The 15,864-nt window shown below is 44.8% G+C and overlaps 1 protein-coding gene across 1 annotated transcript in view; it reads left to right on the top strand.

Annotated features, from left to right (window-relative positions):
- Positions 1-15,864, top strand: part of LOC137301255 (transmembrane protease serine 5-like) — an 85,043-nt gene that overhangs the window by 46,280 nt on the left and 22,899 nt on the right. Inside the window, exon 4 of the mRNA XM_067970715.1 lies at positions 13,296-13,761. Coding sequence (XP_067826816.1) covers positions 13,296-13,761 — 466 coding nt within the window. The remainder of the gene's footprint in view (positions 1-13,295; positions 13,762-15,864) is intronic.

The following is a 15,864-nucleotide window of genomic DNA, read 5'->3' as shown; positions in this document are numbered from 1 at the left end:
CACTTGGACAAGTGTGGATTAATTTAGGAAAGCCAGCACGGATTTGTTAAAGGCAAATCGTGTTTAACTAACTTGATTGAGTTTTTTGATGAGGTAACAGAAAGGGTTGATGAGGACAATGCGGTTGATGTGGTGTATATGGACTTCCAAAAGGCGTTTGATAAAGTGCCACATAATAGGCTTGTTATCAAAGTTGAAGCCCATGGAATAAAAGGGGCAGTGGCAGCATGGATACGAAATTGGCTAAGTGACAGGAAACCGAGAGTAGTGGTGAACGGTTGTTTTTCTGACTGGAGGGAGGTATACAGTGGTGTTCCCCAAGGGTTGATGCTAGGACTACGGCTTTTCTTGATATATATTAATGACTTGGACTTGGGACTACAGGACACAATTTCAAAATTTGCAGATGATATAAAACTTGGAAATGTAGCGAACAGTGATAGACTTCGAGAGGCTGGTGGAATGGGCAGACACATGGCAGATGAAATTTAATGCAGAGAAATGCAAAGTGATACATTTTGGTAGGAAGAACAAGGAGAGGCAATATAAACTAAAGGGTACAATTCTAAAAGGGGTGCAGGAACAGAGATCTGGGGGTCTATGAGCACAAATCGTTGAAGGTGGCAGGGCAGGTTGAGAAAGCGATTAAAAAAGCATATGGGATCCTGGGCTTTATATATAGAGGCACAGAGTACAAAAGCAAGGAAGCCATGATGAACCTTTATAAAATATTGGTTCGGCCACAACTGGAGTATTGTGTCCAATTCTGGGCATCACACTTTAGGAAGGATGTAAAGGCCTTAGAGAGGGTGCAGAAGAGATTTACTAGAATGGTTCCAGGGATGAAGGACTGCAGTTACATGGATAGACTGGAGAAGCTGGGGTTGTTCTCCTTAGAGCAGAGAAGGTTGAGAGGAGATTTGACAGAGGTATTCAAAATCATGAAGGGTCTAGACAGAGTAGATAGAGAGAAACTGTTCCCATTGGCAGAAGGATCAAGAACCAGAGGACACAGATTTAAGGTAATTGGCAAGAGAACCAAAGGCAACATGAGGAAGAACTTTTTTACACAGCGAGTGGTTATGATCTGGAATGCACTGTCTGAGGGGGTGGTGGAGGCAGATTCAATCATGGCTTTCAAAAGGGAATTGGATAAATACTTGAAGGGAAAAAGTCTGCAAGGCTACGGGGAAAGGGCGGGGGAGTGGGACTAGCTGGATTGCTTTAGCGAAGAGCTAGCACAGACTTGATGGGCTGACTGGCCTCCTTCCATGCTGCAACCATTCTATGATTCTAAGTTCAGGGCTGGTTTGCAGTTGACAATTGTTTAGTTCTCAGCTTTTTTGATGCTGTTTCTCAGCTATCTTTGAGTTTTGCGAGTTGACTTGTGCAAGATAAATAAACCCATCTTTAATGTCTGCTTATATCTGAATATCACAAATTGATTTAAGGTCTTTAGAGTGATATTGTAATTGGTCTCAGTACCTATGGGCCAGAGAGGTGAAAAGTCAGCCAACATTGCCCGTCACGCCCCCACCCCTCTCGGGGCTGCTCTCTCATGAGCTGTCTTGCTACACAGTACGTAGGGGCATTGGACAAAGGCAAGAGCGGGTAGTCCCTGCGGAACTCTAGCGCAAGTTTTTCTGCATCTGCATTCTGGGTGCACATCGGAAGCACATGTCCAGGAACGGATAATCACGTGCTGGGGATCACGCTATTTCAAAACTAGTGCTCACTGCGTGTGCCCAGAGCACAGAAACGGAAAAATTCTCCCATGTATCCCAAGCATGAGCTTCAGGCGAGTACGGGAGAAAACGGAGTAAGGTGGGGGGGGGGGGGGGGAGAAAACTAAATAATAAAGTAGGGTTGACACCAAAATAAAAGCAACGCAGGTTAACAATGCAAACAAAGCACTGGAGTTCATTTCCAGAGGAACAAAATTGAAATTCAGAGAAGTTATGTTAAACTTGTGTAGAACCTTGGTTAGTCCACACTTGAAGTATTGTGCACAGTTCTGGTCTCCATATTACAAAATGGATATAGAGGCACAGGAGAAGGTGCAAAAAAGATTTACAAGGATGAGACCAGAACTGAAAGGTTATACCTAACAGGAAAGACTTTTTTTTATTCATTCATGGGATGTGGGCGTCCCTGGCGAGGCCGGCATTTATTGCCCATCCCTAATTGCCCTTGAGAAGGTGGTGGTGGTGAGCCGCCTTCTTGAACAGCTGCAGTCCGTGTGGTGAAGGTTCTCCCACAGTGCTGTTAGGAAGGGAGTTCCAGGATTTTGACCCAGCGACGATGAAGGAACGGCGATATATTTCCAAGTCGGGATGGTGTGTGACTTGGAGGGGAAGGTGCAGGTGGTGTTGTTCCCATGTGCCTGCTGCCCTTGTCCTTCTAGGTGGTAGAGGCCGCGGGTTTGGGAGGTGCTGTCGAAGAAGCCTTGGCGAGTTGCTGCAGTGCATCCTGTGGATGTTACACACTGCAGCCACATTGCGCCGGTGGTGAAGGGAGTGAATGTTTATGGTGGTGGATGGGGTGCCAATCAAGTGGGCTGCTTTGTCCTGGATGGTGTCGAGCTTCTTGAGTGTTGTTGGAGCTGCACTCATCCAGGCAAGTGGAGAGTATTCCATCACACTCCTGACTTGTGCCTTGTAGATGGTGGAAAGGCTTTGGGGAGTCAGGAGGTGAGTCACTCGCCACAGAATACCCAGCCTCTGACCTGCTCTTGTAGCCACAGTATTTATATGGCTGGTCCAGTTAAGTTTCTGGTCAATGGTGACCCCCAGGATGTTGATGGTGGGGGATTCGGCGATGGTAATGCCGTTGAATATCAAGGGGAGGTAGTTAGACTCTCTCTTGTTGGAGATGGTCATTGCCTGTCACTTGTCTGGCATGAATGTTACTTGCCACTTATGAGCCCAAGCCTAGATGTTGTCCAGGTCTTGCTGCATGCGGGCACGGACTGCTTCATTATCTGAGGGGTTGCGAATGGAACTGAACACTGTGTAATCATCAGCGAACATCCCTATTTCTGACCTTATGATGCAGGGAAGGTCATTGATGAAGCAGCTGAAGATGGTTGGGCCTAAGACACTACCCTGAGGAACTCCTGCAGCAATGTCCTGGGGCTGAGATGATTGGCCTCCAACAACCACTACCATCTTCCTTTGTGCTAGGTATGACTCCAGCCACTGGAGAGATTTCCCCCTGATTCCCATTGTCTTCAATTTTACTAGGGCTCCTTGGCGCCACACTCGGTCAAATGCTGTCTTGATGTCAAGGGCAGTCACTCTCCCCTCACCTCTGGAATTCAACTCTTTGTCCATGTTTGGACCAAGGCAGTAATGAGATCTGGAGCCGAGTGGTCCTGGCGGAACAGGCGGGGGCTTTTCTCTCTCGAAGGGTGACCTAATAGAGGTCTTTAAAATTATGACGGAGTTTGATGGGTTGACGTAGAGAAAATGTTTCCGCTTGTGGGAGAGTCCAAAACTGGGAGTCATAAATATAAGATAGTCACCAATAAGTCTAATAAGGAATTCAGAAAAAACTTCTTTCCGGAGAGTGGAACTTGTTACCACATGGAGTAGTTGCGGCAAATAGCATTGATACATTTAAGGGGAAGCTATATAAGTACATGAGGGAGAAAGGTCTAGAAGGATATGCAGATAGGGTTCATTGAAGTAGGGGAAGAGGAGACTCGTGTGGAGCATAAACGCCAGCATGGACCAGTTGGGCCGAATGGCCTGTTTCTGTGCTGTGAATTCTATGTAACCTTAAAGGGGATAATGCAGTATTCTATGACTGCAGCTTTTTATGCTCATTACCCAAAGGCTTCTTGACAAATAAGACGATGGACTCATTTAACAGCATATTTTTATTCAGCATTAGAACGCCAATGCAACTAATTAATTCTCACTTCAATGAGGGAACGGCAGTGACCGTAGGCTGTAGGGTGCCCAGAGGACGTGGGGGCATCAGTGTGCTGATGTAATTAATTCTGTCTTGTGTCACCACGATTGGATGAGCATAGCATGAGAACCACAATCAACCGATCTGTACTAACTGATCTCTTGCTATTGAATTAAACCAGTGAGAATAACGACATCTAAAGAGACAAAACTGGGTCAAAGAAACAAACTTTCGCCTTGATGGAGCACTCATAGGGCAAGATTTTGATTGACAGAGAACCACTTTAAAACTTACAATCAAGGCCATTTTTTTAGGCATGTAACTAGACACCTTGGGAGCCATATTGATTTGTGCAAATGAGGTTCAGTGAAGCAGCAGCAAAGATATTATCAACACTCGGAGGAGAACAGGCTACAAATATAATTGGAGACCATATACTAAACATGCAAATTGAGAGGGATCAAATTTAAATATACAAACTGTGTCTCCTATAGCCTGCAAAATAATACAATTACAGCATTTCCCAATCTGGAGGTCCTTAGGGTTCCCACCTGTTCATTTTCAAACCCGATAGTCTGGTTTATTGAATGGTCCATCCAGAAGTTAACTAAAATGTAACTGCACATCTAAAGTCTAGTTTTAAATAAAAGCCTGTTTAGTCCTTTGCTTCTAACTGTTTATGATATCGAGGTTTATTAATACTTTAAAAAAAAGATTTTCAGTAAATTTCCACAGATGCCCGAATCTCCACACTCTCCTCCTGTGATGCTCTGCACTGGAAGTGCCTGATTTGTAGTATCTACCCCCAGAACTCAATCTATGACCCCCTTCTCCTGACCTGCTCCGATCGTTCCCCCATCCAGTTCTGGAACTGGGAGAAGGAATTCTGGCTTCACTCCAGTAAAACAACTTCTAGAAATGCACAGTCAGCTTGGCGCTGCATTTATCATCATACGTCTAGAATCTATCACAACCAAGTATGGGCGCCAAAAGAAAATTAGACGCTTCAATCATCTCCACAGCTAAATACCAACTTCTCCCATTTGGATTCAGAGGGCTTTGGATTTCAAATTTTTTTTTTTGCAATTTGTGTAGAGTCAGCTGTCAATCCTGCTCATGAGATGAACTGCACATTTCCAATATCCATGGGCAAACAGCCAGCGTCAATCACCAGATCAGGAGGTCAGAACAGTATCTCAATCACTGCTCAGCTCTCTCATATTCCACTTATACTGGTACCAGTAATTCACAACAGCAGCTAACAAACATTGCTATCACAACAAATGGCGACATTCAATTCTACAGATTTACAGGGTAAGCCCCTCTCTTAGAGGGACACTGCTTCCGTGGAAAGAAACGTTTGTGCACAAGCCAAGTGTTGCTTACACTCGCAATTTCATTAACTTACGGATTTTTGCACTAATGTGCCTGATTCAGTGGGATGGAGGGGACAGAGAGCAAAAGAAAAACTCTCACCCCCTCTATCCCAATGAATCAGGTGTATTTTTTTCCGTATTTGTTCTCAGGATGTGGACAATGCTGTCAAGGCCAGCGTTTATTGCCCCTCTCTCATTGCCCTGAGAAGGTGGCAGTGGGCCTTGTTCTTGAACCGCTGCATTCCTTGTGGTGATGGCGCTTGCACGGTGATGCATTAAATCAATAATCTATCGCTGGTTGAATGAAATTACAAACCATTTTTTATGTGTAGGAGAAAAGCCAGAGGAGCTGCTCATCCTTTCTGTTTTTAGTATTATTGAATTTAAGCTTTTCATGCTCGCCTACAAATCCCTTATCCCACCCCACCTCAGCAAACTCCTCCAATTTTAAATGGCTGTTCATATCTTTCATTCCTACAACACTAGCTCTCTCTGCATTCCTTACTCCACCAGCAGTGTCCATTACTTCAGCTTATCCTTTGGAACTCCCTACCTTGAACATCTCCACTGCCTCACTTCTCTTCCTGCTTTCAAAGCCTTCTAATGGCCCTTCTCCTCAACTGTATTTTCGCTCCCTAATTTTTCCCCTGATTCGGTCTCCACTCGTGGTCCTCTACCCTGTCAAGCTCAACCAGATGTCTCTCAGTACAAGAGAAGCACCATAGAAATGCAAGTTGTAACTGTTGTCATTAAATGACTGTTTTCAACATTTATGTCATTCTGTTACAATTTTGGCAAACCTCTTTTTGTTTTTATCCTGAAAGCACTGTCCCTTTAAGGGGAAATGAGGCACAGGTGGAAGGGGACACAGATGCAAGTGTGAAACTAGCATTAGTGGTTCATAAATAAATGGTAACTTGGAGGTCTGAAGAGTGGACAACACAAAGTCCATTTTGCTATGCTCAATGGTCATAACTTACTTGCAAACGGTACACAGGGCGATCTCGATGCAAAGCAAAAACCTTAAAACAGCTTTGCAGTGTTGCCAACGCTGCAAGTTTGTAAGACACAAAACCAAACCCACCAGGAAACTACCCAGTGTCCTGAGTGACTAAAAAAGGCAACATTTTTATAATGCTCCACACCAAAATCAAAGATCAAAAAAAAAAAATCACAGGCTGCCATTTTCCGATATGTCCTGGCTGAATGCAAGAATCCACATAATTTACCTGAAAATGCACAGGGTGGGTTTAAAATGGAACCAATTTAATATGCTGCCTCTTCAGTTGGTGAAAAGAGGGCTGCAATATCGAACTGGAGCAGTATCAGCAGTAGGGAACTATTCACTTCAATCAGGTACAGAATTTAAAACCTCCATCCTCTTATCTTCAGTTTTGGCATCAGACAAGGATAAACACCAAATAGATTTCTTGTAGATTTAATTGGTAGATTATAAACCAATACATGCATTAGGGATTTAATTCAATTAATTGTCTCCTAAATGGACTGACTCAAGAGGGTAGCCTTTCACTCCAAAAAATCCAGTGTAGGTCATCATGATCCGCATTGAATATGGTGGCGAGGAGTTTAAAGGTACAGATCAAGCTTTGGATAGATAAATGAAGACAATGTGCTTAGTGTTGTTCCATTGTACTTCCACTGACTTCACAAGTCAAACAGATGACGACTGAACAGGATTCAGAACAACCAGATTTTAAACTTAACTAAGTCAGCATTGTGGAATCATTGTGGACATTGGGCTGGGTTAGCTATCTGTCTTTTAACACTGGGATTCAAGTTCAAATCCAGCCAGACCAATGGGATGAAAGCCTCTGCTGGCTATAAGGGACCTATGTTAGGAAGTCCCAATCCAGTTCAGAGTAGGCAAGGATCTGAGGACAAGATTGCCCCTAAATTGATATTAACTGGCACTAAATTGGCAATTTCATTCAGAGAGGACTGTGTGGGAAATGGAAGATTGGTAGGGAATGATCTTCTGAGTTTGAGCTAAGGCATGTTGTTGGGGTATCATAGAAGGAGCTTTGTCTCATTCTGCTATAGTTGATCTGGGATTGCTTGATTGTGGGTGTCTGAAATAGGAAAGCGTTTCTCAAATGTTCTTGATTTTTTTCACCATTTTTCTACAGAAAGGAAATTAGTTAAGAAAAAAGATCAGTTTTAAATGTTGGGATTTTAAAGCAAAGTGTAGTCACATAACAGTCATTGATATGATACGTGAAAACCTGTGGACTACTTTTAACTGTTGCAAAAAGAATCTAAAACAAGTGTTCACACCTTGACTGTCAGTTTTTTTGTTTCAATTTGTTTATTTGAATGGCTTCTTGAAATAAAGTTTTTATAAGAAAAGTGTGTTGGCAATTTTGCTAAAAACGCTGAACAGAAGAAATCTTCACAAACACGCATCCAACATCTTCACGCACAGCGGCCAGAAGAATTCTTATAAATGTCCAGCTCAGGAATACCAAGTTCCTTCTTTCTGCTCTCAGGCTGCAAGTTATTGTGTGGCCTACAACTCTTTCTGCTCATAATCCCCACCAGCCGCTCTCATCAGAAATTCTCAGGACCTGGCAACACTTGTCGCTCCTTCAACCATTTCCTTGGTAATGACCTTACTTCCCATCACGTTCCGAGGTGAAAGCAGGAGATCTCTTAAGATGGTTCTGCCAGTGTTCCACACCAAGACTTCATCTCTATTACCTCCGACAGATTATTAGAGTCTTATCACAACTGACTATAGGGGAGGGGTGATGGAGGGTGGGGGGAGTACTCTGCCAAACCCAATCCCATTCCCGCCAAAGTCTACACACATGTGCACTTTCCAACAGGGGTCTGTGGATTGTGATCAGGAGCCATTTTATCTCCTCCATAGGCCGAGGACAATCATTGCATCCTACATTACGACACTTCAAAAGTACATCATTGGCTATTAAACACTTTGGGACGTCCTCCGTTGGTGAAAGGGGCTATATAAATGCAAGTTCTTTCTATTCCCACTGTCACTCCAGGCATGGTCAGCTGACTCAGCAGAGACCAGGGAGGGAATCTGGAACCTTTTGGCCACCATGGCTCAGTACCAATCTGCATGGTCTTTACCACCGGGGCAACTAAACATTTTAAAATAATTTTTGAGTCACGTAGAATATTGCGAGCAAAGATTACGCGGTTGCCCAGCAACAACTCAGCCATACTTGCATGGAATTTGTCTACAACATGACTTTTGGAAACTGGTTTTACCAGCTGAGTAACTCTCGTGATTGCTCTACGAAAACAAAGCTCATCCTGGATTATGATGCTGATTTCATTATCTCTCAGTGTGACACAGAGCTGTGCACTTAGTTTAAAACCGGGCACCGAAACACGCTCAGTAACCTCCCTCACACATGAGCCGCTGACAGTCATGAACCGCGTGTGCTGAAAACCTTCAGTTATGGTAAGACTCTAAAATTAGAAATTTAAATCTTACGTTTTCATTATTGTATTTTTTTAAAAAACTTTTCCTAATAGGAGTTTAAACAGAAAATGCTGGACGTGCACAGCAGGTCAGTCGGCATCTGAAAGGGAACAGATAAGCTAACATTTCAGGTGGACACTACCCTTCTAATGAGGGGCCTTTGCCCAAAGTGTTAAGCTGCTCTTTTCTCACAAGTGCTGATGAAGCTGCTATGTATTTCCAGCATTATATTGCAATTGTGCTTCAAATTAAAGGTGTCAGCCATGGCTCAGTGGTAGCACTGTTGAGATTTCTGGGTTCATAGTCCTGCTGTAGAGACTTGAGCACAAAATCCAGCCTGCCACTCCAGTGCAGTACTGAGGGAGTGCTGCGCTATCCGAGACATTAAACTAAGGCCCCTTCTGCCCTCTCAGGTGGAAGTAAAAGATCCCACGGCACTATTTGAAAAAGAGCAGGGGAGTTCTCCCCAGTGTCCTGGGCCAATATTTATCTCTCAACCAACATCACTAAAAAACAGATTATTTGGTCATTATCTCATTGCTGTTTGTGGAACCTTACTGTGCGCAAATTGGCTGCTGCATTTCTTACATTTCAAAAATGACTTCATTGCTTTGGGACATCATGAAAGGTGCTATATAAATGCATGTCATTCTGTTTTTCTTTTTACAATACACATTAATGCACTGGTTTCTTGGTACATTATTGTACACAAAGTTCAGCGTACATAATGCAATATATATTATACAGCGTGATAGTGACTGAGCTTTACCCAGATCCTGGTTGATGCCCAAAGGGCTGCTTCTGCCGAGTCTTGTTGATATTTTCAGTGTAGTCCCATCACTTCAATATACAGTGGTTTTTTTTGGACACATTGCACAGAGCGGCAGGTTTAAGCATCTTCCTGTCACATGGTGTGCAGCCCAAACAATTTCTTCTTTGAAACATTATGGAAATTCAGCCCAATATTTCTGAATGAAACTTTTCATCTTGTTAATCTGATATTGTCCTAATTCTACTATGTAATTTGTGTTTAGAATGTGCAACTCGCTACCACATGGAGTAGTTGAGGCAAATAGCATAGATGCATTTAAGGGGAAGCCAGATAAACACACGAGGGAGAAAGGAATAGAAGGATATGCTAATTAGGGTTTGAAGAAGTAAGGTGGGAGGAGGCTTATGTGGAGCGTAAACACCAGCACAGACCTGTTGGGCCGAATGGCCTGTGTTGTAAATTCTATATAATTCTATGTCATTTGAATGTCATAGCAAGCACAACAGATAGATGTAGAAAATGAATCTCAGCCATATTGGCAAAGGGACTTAAAGGTCAGGACTATTCAGGAATGCTGTGTTTAATATCGTACACCAGCGTGGGTGTAACATCTAACTTTATTAACAGACACTCCCCATTTGCAAGTTGTCAATGCTCTGCCTATTGCCCGCAGCAAAGGATCCAACCCATTTCACTCGAATGTTTCAGCTGTTGCAGAATACAGCTGCAGATGCCAGAGAACCAGAATGAATGAAATAGGAGTATCCATGCATTAAATGGGATTTGCGATCGCATGTGGGAGGCTGGGATTTCTTGGGAAACAAGGCTAACCGTGATGAGAGGACAGTGACCGTGTGGAAGCCTGTAAATGTTGATTAGGAGGTGAAAGCAGGAGGATGTAAAGAATGATAAAAATACTCGTGGATACTTCAACATTATTACAAATAATTTCCTTCATTCTGAATGAGGGTCCTGTATATTAGGGGTTTCCAATATGCAGCCCCTCCCTCCCCTCTCTCTCCCTCCCTCCCCTCTCCCTCCCTCCCTCCCCTCTCCCTCCCTCTCCCTCACCCTCCCTTCTCTCCCTCCCTCCCCCTCTCTCCCTCCCTCCCCTCTCTCTCCCTCCCTCGCCCCTCTCTCCTACCCTCCCCTTCTGCCACCCTCCCCCATCTCCCTCCACCCTCTCTCCCTCCACCCTCTCTCCCTCCCCTCTCTCTCCCTCCCTTCCCTCTCCCTCCCTTCCCTCTCCCTCCCTCTCCCCTCTCACTCACCCTCCCTTCTCTCCCTCCCTCCCCTCTCTCTCCCTCCCTCCCCCCCCCTTCTGCCACCCTCCCCCCATCTCCCTCCACCCTCTCTCCCTCCCCTTCTCTCCCTGCCCCCCCATTCTCCACCCCTACCTCGCTCCCTTCCCCATCCCCCCATCGAAGCTCAGACAATTCCATCCTTTATGCACTTAGATTTCATATTTGCTGGTTTGTTCTATTTGAATTGTGCGGGCCGGGAGGTTTGGAAAGGGCAGTTACCTGATAGGTGGATAAATCCTAAATCAAAACACCGAGAAATGTTCACATCAGCAACTTGAGATATAAGCAAATTAACGGGAGCGTAGATTTAAACTTTATCTGTGACCCACAAGAATCCGTGATATGCAGTGCATGTCCATGAAGACTAAAACCTTGGGCAAAACTACTGTATAGTATCTACAATCTCATCAGGTATCAATTGTTTTCCTATAAGTATTTTAAGACAAACTCAGGCAATCTCAGTCAAGGCAGCAGTAGGTGTGTAAATATTGGCCTCAGTGCCCTGCGATCAGGGGGTTGAGAAAAAATATCAGCCAGGATTCTCACTGCTGGAATGCACCCGTGACTGGCCATTTGGAGAGAGCAGGATCTGGCTCGGTTGTAACATCCTCCACAGTCAAATGATCTCCCGACACTTACTCACATATGAACAATGGCCAACTGAGTGAGACACTGGGGTGGCAGGAGAAGCAGCAGCTCATGGAGCTGTACCCCAGCCCGAGGAGGGAAGGGGAAATAAAACGAAGATTAAAAAAAGAGTGGGATTGAAGATTCTCAGAGTGCTTGTAAATGATCTCATGTTCGATGGAACACCATGGTCCCAGCCAACTACGAAATCGAACTGCTCAGGGTTGAATATTGTGGGGACTTTTCCAGAATTTTCCATCAATTGCTTCCATGGGAGGGAGGGAAATTTCATAGAGTTTTTACTGCTAAGAATTTTCGTTACTGTTGTAGCTCAGCTGTCTCAGGGAATCCAATAAATTGGGGACCTTATTGTCAGAAGGGGCAGGCTTGATCAGCAGAACGGCCATTTTTTTCATTCCAAACCTAATAGAGGAAATTTTACAAGTTGACTCTCCCGGTGGGCGTTTTACCCACCGCAAGTGCAGAGGTCAACGGGCCTTGCAGAATTTCCCATCCAATGGGGACAGAATTGACCTCCGCACCTGATCCCTTAAACATGTGCTCCCACCAGGGATGCTCCGAGCTGGGCCCATGAAATCTGTATAATCTACCCCTATAATGCAGGTTCAATAGAGGTGTGAGCGAGATAAAGTTCTCAGGCCCCATCTACGATTGTGAGAGTGTCTCGGAGGGCACAGAGCGTGACGTAGTGAGATGGTTCCATTCTCTGTTCTGGAGTGAGAGTGCCATTGGCTGTAAAGCTAGACACCAGGTAGTGCTATTTTATTCTAGATGTAGACATTTTTTGAGCCAATGTCAGATGACAGCTAGAATAGCCAGCCTGATTTTAGAGCAACTGGGCAGATCCAAGATCCAAGATGAGGAAACTTTATTTTTATCATTTGTGAACGACTGCGCACATTGTTCCATTGTGGCAATGCAGTGAACTTGGCCCAACCGTGCAGCACTCCCTCAGTACTACACTGGAGTGTCAGCCTAGATTTTGTACTCAAATCTCTGGAGTGGGATTTGAAGCCACAACCTTCTGACTCGGAAGCAAGAGTGCTACCACGGAGCCATGGCTGAGACCATTATACCAATGCACAAATAAGGGATGCTTTGAGCAGCAGAAGCCCCACTGGAAGTGGATCTGCAATACAAAGGGAGCATCTGGAGAACTACTGTGCCAATCACCATGAGCTTGTAATATAATTGTAAATTGCCTGTGACATGGCCCACAGGCAGGTGATGAAGATCAGTTTATTTTTATATAGAGGACGGCAATGGAGTTGGAGTTTAGAAACTGACTTCACAGAGCCACCTAGTGGCCAGAGCCTGCAATTACATTGTGACAGCTGACACGGCAAAATTGAATGGGAAATATTGACATAGCAGTTTGCAATGGTAAACACAATAGCGCAACCAAAAATCATGAGAACAGAAATAAGGTTTGGGAACAGGAAGTGAATGGCCTATGAAGATCTCTGAGATTTCTGCCTCATGCTCATCCTTGATTTTCATCGTTGCACCATTGGCAGCCGTGCCTTCAGCTGCCTAAGCCCTAAGCTCTGGAATTCCCTCTCTACTTCTCTCTCTTCCTTTAAGAGGCTCCTTAAAACCTACCTCTTTGACCAAGCTTTTGGTCACCTGTCCTAATATCTCCTTATATGGCTCACTGTCAAATTTAATCTGCTAACGCTCCTGTGAAGCGCCTTGGGACGTTTTAATACTTTAAAGGCACTAGATAAATGCAAGTTGTTGTTGCTGAAGGATTTTTAATAATATATTTATTATATATGCTTCAACTATATTTGCTTATTCATTTCCAGAATTCTGAATCAACGTTACTGGATTCAAAGGTTGAACCCTCTGGAATCACTACACCCGCTGAACCCCAGGGAGAGTGTATACCCTTATTAGAACTAACAAAATCTGAAGCATCACTACCATTATCTTCAGAAGACCCTAAGCTAGGTTCTGGATCAATATTATTAGATTCAAAGGATGATCCCCGCCACACTGCTAAACCCGCTGAGCCCCAGGGACAGGGCGTGCCACTATTAGAAGTGACAAGATTGGAAGCATCACCTCAGCTTTGCTCAGAGGGCCCCACCCTGGGTTTTGAATCAACGCTATTGCGTTCAAACGGCGATCCTCCCAGCACCGCTGAACCCGCTGAGCCCCAGGCGCAGAATGTGCCCTTGTCAGAGGCGACAACATCCGATGTGCCACCAGCACTCTCACCATTGGGCCCCACAGAATCTGTCCGTCGCAAACGCTGGCGTCACCGATACAGTAAGTACGGCAAAGCCAATCACCATGTTTGTACCGTACTTGTCGTCTGAAGTGCCACGGGTTAGTTACAGCCAGTTATTTTGAAACCTGCTAGTTAAGCTGGTCTCGGATAATGATCTTGGATAACCTGGGAGCCATAATCACCACTTTATACTCCTGTCTACTTTTTTCACTAAGACTAATGACCAGAGGAAAAAATACCGCTACGTTCTATGATGCACATAGAAAGCATCGTGTATATATGTAGAAAATTTTACTTGTGTTCATTTTTTTCATTCACCAGCTAAAGATCGTATACTAGATTAGGAACATAGGAATTGCTAGATGAAAAAAGATCAAGGTCCATCTAGTTTGCCTCAAAGGGTTAACTTATGAGGAGAGATTATATAAACTAGGCTTTGTAGCCCCTGGAATATAGAAGGTCAAGGGGCAATTTGATTGAGTGTTTTAGGATCTCGAAAGGAATTGATAGGGTAGATAGAGAGAAACTTTTTCCGTTGGTGGGTGAGTCTAGGACAAGGGGATATAATCTTAAAATCAGATCCAGGTCATTCAGGAGCGAAGTTAGGAAACATTTCTTCACACAATGGGTGGTAGAAGTGTGGAACACTCTCCCACAAAAAGCAGTAGATGCTAACTCAATTAATCATTTCAAATCTGAGGTCGATAAATTTTTGCTAGCCAAGGGTATTAAGGGATATGGAGCCAAAGTAGGTGATTGGAGTTAGGATATAGATCAGCCACAATCTCAATGAATAGCAGAACAGGCTCGAGGGTCTGAATGACTTACTTCTATTCCTATGTTCCCACCATCCTGATAGTCGCATGATACATACCTAGCACAAAGGAAGATGGTAGTGGTTGTTGGAGGCCAATCATCTCAGCCCCAGGACATTGCTGCAGGATTTCCTCAGGGCAGTGTCCTAGGCCCAACCATCTTCAGCTGCTTCATCAATGACCTTCCCTCCATCATAAGGTCAGAAATGGGGATGTTCGCTGATGACTGCACAGTGTTCAGTTCCATTCGCAACCCCTCAAATAATGAAGCAGTCCGAGCCCACATGCAGCAAGACCTGGACAACATCCAGGCTTGGGCTCATAAGTGGCAAGTAACATTCGCACCAGATAAGTGCCAGGCAATGACCATCTCCAACAAGAGAGAGTCTAACCACCTCCCCTTGACATTCAACGGCATTACCATCGCCGAATCCCCCACCATCAACATCCTGGGGGTCACCATTGACCAGAAACTTAACTGGACCAGCCATATAAATACTGTGGCTACTAGAGCAGGTCAGAGGCTGGGTATCCTGCGGCGAGTGATTCACCTCCTGACTCCCCGAAGCCTTTCCTCCATCTACAAGGCACAAGTCAGGAGTGTGATGGAATACTCTCCACTTGCCTGGATGAGTGCAGCTCCAACAACACTCAAGAAGCTCAACACCATCCAAGATAAAGCAGCCCACTTGATTGGCACCCCATCCATCACCCTAAACATTCACTCCCTTCACCACCGGCGCACTGTGGCTGCAGTGTGCACTATCCACAGGATGCACTGCAGCAACTCGCCAAGGCTTCTTCGACAGCACCTCCCAAACCCACGACCTCTACCACCTAGAAGGACAAGAGCAGCAGGCACATGGGAACAACACCACCTGCACGTTCCCCTCCAAGTCACACACCATCCCGACTTGGAAATATATCGCCGTTCCTTCATTGTCGCTGGGTCAAAATCCTGGAACTCCCTTCCTAACAGCACTGTGGGAGAACCGTCACCAAACGGACTGCAGCGGTTCAAGAAGGCGGCTCACCACCACCTTCTCGAGGGCAATTAGGGATGGGCAATAAATGCTGGCCTCGCCAGCGACGCCCACATCCTGTGAACGAATATTAAAAAAAAAATAATGGAAGTTGTCGACTAATCAAAGCAATCAATCTCTGTCAGTGAGTCTCCAACTGACCCAGACATGGGGTGAGGAAAACCCCAGTGGTGGAGAGCTTTGGGAACCATGGGTCCAAAGTCACCTGTTGCTCCCATGCATGTTCCACTCACCACATGCCCTGCCTTGCATCATAGCAAAAGTTGGTGATGGATGATTTTCT

Source organism: Heptranchias perlo, chromosome 33 (genome assembly GCF_035084215.1).
Source record: "Heptranchias perlo isolate sHepPer1 chromosome 33, sHepPer1.hap1, whole genome shotgun sequence".
Taxonomy (NCBI): domain Eukaryota; kingdom Metazoa; phylum Chordata; class Chondrichthyes; order Hexanchiformes; family Hexanchidae; genus Heptranchias; species Heptranchias perlo.
Note: the sequence above shows the minus strand (reverse complement) of the source record. Positions and strands in the feature narration are given on the sequence as shown.